This window comes from Saimiri boliviensis, chromosome 17 (assembly GCF_048565385.1).
Source record: "Saimiri boliviensis isolate mSaiBol1 chromosome 17, mSaiBol1.pri, whole genome shotgun sequence".
NCBI classification, from domain to species: domain Eukaryota; kingdom Metazoa; phylum Chordata; class Mammalia; order Primates; family Cebidae; genus Saimiri; species Saimiri boliviensis.
The window spans coordinates 57,954,166-57,959,535 of NC_133465.1; the positions used below are offsets into that span (position 1 = coordinate 57,954,166).

A 5,370-nucleotide genomic window follows, 5' to 3' on the forward strand; every position below is an offset into this window, starting at 1 on the left:
TCTCCCCACCTAGAGGATGAGACCAGAGTGAGTACCAACTGCCATCAGATTTTAGCCCAGGCACAGGGAAGACCCTTTGGCTGGCGAAGTTACATCGAACTTCCACAATGTTTAGAAACCAATTAGTTATCTTAACTTCCTGTAATATCTTCATTAGAGAAGGCTTGGGTACCGGAAAGAGCTGGAGCATTTGTGTGTTTTCTTTTCTTTTTGGGGGGTGAGGCGGGGACAGAGTCTTGCTCTATCACCCAGGCTGGAGTGCAGTGATGCAACTTCGGCTCACTGCAACCTCCATCTCCCAGGTTCAGACTCCCAAGTAGCTGGGACTACAGGTGTGTACCACCACACACGGCTAATTTTTGTATTTTTAGTAGAGACGGGGTTTCACCACGTTGGCCAGGCTGGTCTCAAACTCCTGACCTCAACCGATCCACCCGCTTCGGCTGGGATTACAGGTGTAAGTCACCACGCCTGGCCAAAGCATTTGTTTTCAAAAGCCATGGTTCTGGGAAGGAAGAAAAGAGCTGGACTGTCCAAGGCAGCTGGGCCTCAGTGAACAGAGAAAGAGGAAAGGGGCCTGAAGAGGGTGGTGGGCATGCACAGTATCTTGACACGTGTCAGAACCTTCTTCAAAGCCAAACATGGATTCCTGGAACCAAACTCTCCCTACCATGACCTGAGGAGCCAGGACCAAGCTCTAGGTATCCAATGATGCAGCAGGCAGTGAGCAGTGGAGCCACCTGCCTTTGAGGGCCCACGCAGGCTTGGAGCCAAGAACTTCAGCAACAGTGATAAAGACCTGTAACCTACTCCAGAGTTCTGGACTACAAAAGCCCCTTGAACTCCTGTATCTATCTTAGGGAGAAGGAGGGCTCCCCTACCAGGAAGTCAAGGCTGATATTGATATTGGATCTCTTACCTGTTCTGCCAAGGGGAAGGCTTGGCACTAAGTGTAACTTGTCATGGAAAAATTAAGTTTCAATATGTTGCCTGATGCCTGGGATCAGGGAACAAATTCACACCCACTGCAGTCTCTCACTTTTCCCTGGCACACAGACCAACCTTCACACTTTACGAATACATCCACGTGTAATACTCACTCACAAGAGTATTTGTATTTTTAGTAGAGACAGAGTGAGTGAGAATTCTCATGTGTGCCCCAACTTCTAAAATATCTGGAGAGAGAGGTACGAGACTCCCCTTCTTTTCCCTCATTACTTTCCGGCAGAACTTCTGGAGCTATTATGGTCCTTTCTTCTGGCTTAAGGTAGAAGCTTTTAAGTCCCCAGGGACACTGAACTCCCTTCCTTACTTGGTAAACATAGAAGAATAGCACCACAAAGACCTTCTTTCTCTCCTTTTCATAACAGGGCCGTTATCCTCAAGAATGGAACCAAGTTTTTGTTTGGTTTGGTTTTGCTTTTCTCCTTTGATATAGGCTCTGGTCCAGCCATCCCCCTTTGGAAATGATGGAAGATGCTGGAAAGGAGCCCAGTATGGGTTGACCCGGCAAACAGAGGAATGGTCACTCACTATAGGGGAACAGGACACATGATTGCCGGCGGTAAAACCTCTGCAAAGCCTCACAGTTTTGTTCGAGCTGCTATTTGATTACTATTTTGAATCTTCAATCCTTGTAGATTGAACTCCCCCCCAAAAGAGTTCAATCTGTCCCTCAGAACACTATTTCGTCCTTTGTCCCAACAGCTCTAGCAGATGAGATTATCCACATCTCCAATGAGAAAAGTAAGAATGAACGAGTTAATGGATTTCTAAAGCACAATCCCCAGAGGCAACAAGAATACCTAGGGTGTTACTGTGCATTTCCCCTCCACTGAGCATTTTCTCTTGGGGTGCAATCTGCTATTCTCTCTAAGGTCTTGGAACAATTTAAATACAAGGATGCAGCTTAATTAATTACCATACATCAGTTTGGAGCTAACATGTAGCAGTTAAAAAACCAAGGAGATGCTTCCATTTGTGATAAGGGTAATTATTGGTCTGATCATCCAAACTCTTTCAAGCCAGCATTAGGGAAACAAAACTTACTGGTGGTAATTACTAAGGAAATCTTGCTAGAGTGATTTTAGGGCATTATGAAGCAAATGAGGCACTCATTCCCTAAGCAATACTTCCCAGTCTCCAATATTTTCATCAAGCAAATATCTCCATAATAGCCATTTGGCTGAAAGAGACCCTCCCTTCTCTGTAAACTAAACAGCAGGCAGCCAGCAATTACAGAAAATTCCACTTGCCTTTTCTTGGTGGTTTCCTGAGGTTCAATAGCTTTGGCCAGCATCTCCTTATAGATTGGAGATTTTAAATAGCGAGCATAAGAATCCTAGTGGGAACAAGAAAATAGCAGTGATTATGAGAGAGAAAGGATCAAATCAAACCAATACCCTTGCCATTTTCAAGCCTCCCTTGGCAGCAGAACGGAATAGTTATGAGAATTTGTCTCTTTGGGGTAAAGGTGTTTGGGGAGGTACTGAGAGCAGTGGTTCTCATGTGTGGTTCCCCCACCCAGAAGCATCAATTTCACCTGGGAACTTACTTCTCAGGCCTGCCCCAGCCCTCCTGATGGGAAACTGGGAGTGAGTCACCCTGAGCCTGAACAGTCTCCAGGTAATTCTGCTGCACCTTTAAGTTTGAGAACTCCAGTCTGCAACCCTACACACTAAGAGCCACCTTGGAGTGGTTCAGTGAAGCCAGCATGAAACAAGAGGACCCCTGACCTCTCCCCTCCAAGACTTTCTTCCAAGGAAGATGAGCAGCCAGGAGTATGGAGCCCACTTCCAAGCCCACTGACATCCCTTTCTGCCCTGTATTTTGGGTATAAAGGCAAGACAATACCAAAGCAAAAACAGAACCAACCAACGCATAGAGTCCAATTGTGGGGATGTTTACTGGGACCCTGGGCAATTTCAGGGAAGCTCCATGAATGCTTGTTACTTCCAAGCCAGCTGAAAACTCCAGTCATACAAATATGGGACAAAGCCCACTGCAACAAATCAGGGATTAAGAATATTTTTAACATTTATCAAAATGGCACTATTCTAAAGACTAAGAGGCAGCAGTAAAAGTTACGAGAACTAGGATAGAGTCTAGGAATAGGGATCATGGAGCCACCGGAATACGTTGAATATATCACCATAAAACATGACTGTAATGAAATATAGAAGTCTAGTGGATATACGTGCTATTCGTTTTAAAGTTGCCTATGACTGTTCCATTCTGGCTAGTAGCTGGCCTCCCTGGGCTTCCCCTAAAAGGCTGTATGAAAACTGTGTTTTTAAGAACCAAAACGTTTTAAAATACATTAAAGAGGATTATTATTAAAGAAACCCTGCTGTGAATCTTCTAGTAACAAAAACACAGAGATACTCCACTGATCTAAAAAATGATGAAAATGGCTAATCTGGCTTGGTGACAATTCTAAATTATTACATGCTTTAAAAACAAAGTGAAAATATTTTTAAATAATAGGATAAAAGACTAAATAGAAGAAATATAAATCAGGAAAGCTGATAAGCATTTACCATTCACAAAATCCTATATGCATCACCTAATCATATAACCTATATCACATAACCTATATCACATAACCATATATATCCTATCTCATATAACCCATATCACATACTCTGCCTTATATAACGTATATCATATAATCTATGTCATATAACCTCTATCAAATACCCTATATCACGTAACCTATATTATATAACCTACACCACATAACTGATATCACGTAACCCATATCACATAACCAATATCACATAATCTATCTCGTAAACCTATATCACATATTCTATGTCATATAACCTATATCATATAATCTATCTCATATAACCTATAGCACATAATCTATATCATATACTGTATCTCATATAGCCTATATCACATTATAACCTATATCATATAACCCACATCATGTAACCTATATCATATTACCTAACTCATGTGGCCTATATCATATAACCTATATCAAATAGCCTATATCACATAACCTCTATCAGATGGTCTATATCACATAACCTCTATCACATAACCTATATCACATAATCTACCTCATATAACATATATCAGATAGCCTATATCACATAACCTCTATTATATAGCCTTACATTGCCATAATGAGAAGTTGAAGTATCCAAAGAAAGTCTTGTCAAGGATGGCACCAAAAAAGAGCCTAACTAGACAACTCCTTGAAGGCTATCTCTGAGCCTCCAACTCTAGTGTGTTCAGAAAATGATTAATTTTTCTCTCAGGTCCCCTTGATGTATTTTTTTTTAAACTTCCACCACATTTACATGTTGTTAAGAATTCAGAGGGCTATCTGAATTCTCACAGAGTCTTATTACAATCAAGCACACACACAAACTTGTCTCTTCTAGATACCATGACTCCATGTGTAATTTTTGTTTAGGGCGAGAGCGGTGAGAATTGCCATCACTCTCCAGCAGAAACTAAGAGCTCAGCCTTGAAACCCAGGCAGACCTGGATGTGAATCCAGCCGCATCTTTGGTGAGACCTTGACCAAGCCACTTGATCTGGAACAACAAAGCCTCACCTGTGGATTGGCATTGAGCATAAAGCTCAGTGTTTTGCACAGCAACTGCACCTTCTAAGCCTTCAGTGAATGATAGCTATTACCATAATGTTACCATTATTAATGCCATTATTCTTACCTGTCTACCTGCCATTATATGATATACTGTAGATTATGTAATATAGGTTATATGAGATAGATTACATGATAAAGGCTATGTGCTATTGGTTATATGACATGGGTTATATAATATAGGTTATACGATACGGGCTATCTGATATAGACAGAGTGAGGCCAATAAGCTTCTGCAGGAGTCTGCAGGAGTCCCTCTAGGCCCATGGGTGAGGGGCTCAAGGCAAATCCACCCCAGTGGACAAGTGGAAGAGACGGTTGACAATTCTGTTTTCTTTTTCTTTTTTTTAAATAGAGACAGGGTCTAGCTGTGTTGTCCAGGCTGGTCTCAAACTCCTGGGCTCAAGCAATCCTCCCACCTCAGCTTCCAGAGTGCTGGGATTACAGACATGAGCCCCCATGGCTAGCTGCATCCCACGGCCGGCAGAGTGCTATCCACATATCATCTCCCCTTTTCCTATATCTAAAGAATTTTCCGGGTACCTAGGGAGGGAAGGCCTATCTGGACCCCATATCCTCGGCACGGACCCACCTACCTTCTTCATGAGCATGTAAATGTGGGTTTGTGCGGCGTCCAGCACGTAGCGGTGGGGGTGCTTCAGCCCCTTCACAGTGATGTCCATGGTTTTACCATCTATGTTGATCCAGCGCCTCGCCCCCGGGGCCAGGAACAGCCTGGGGTGGGA

General features: G+C 42.9%; 1 protein-coding gene across 2 annotated transcripts in view; it reads right to left on the reverse strand.

Moving 5' to 3' along the window:
* The window catches only part of RGS9 (regulator of G protein signaling 9), a 91,149-nt gene that overhangs the window by 18,225 nt on the left and 67,554 nt on the right, over positions 1-5,370 (reverse strand). For both annotated transcript variants that reach the window (XM_010342495.3, XM_003931800.4), the window contains exons 15-16: positions 5,221-5,359; positions 2,256-2,341 (exon numbers count right to left, since the gene is read on the reverse strand). In XM_010342495.3, the coding sequence (XP_010340797.1) occupies positions 2,256-2,341; positions 5,221-5,359 (225 nt within the window). The remainder of the gene's footprint in view (positions 1-2,255; positions 2,342-5,220; positions 5,360-5,370) is intronic.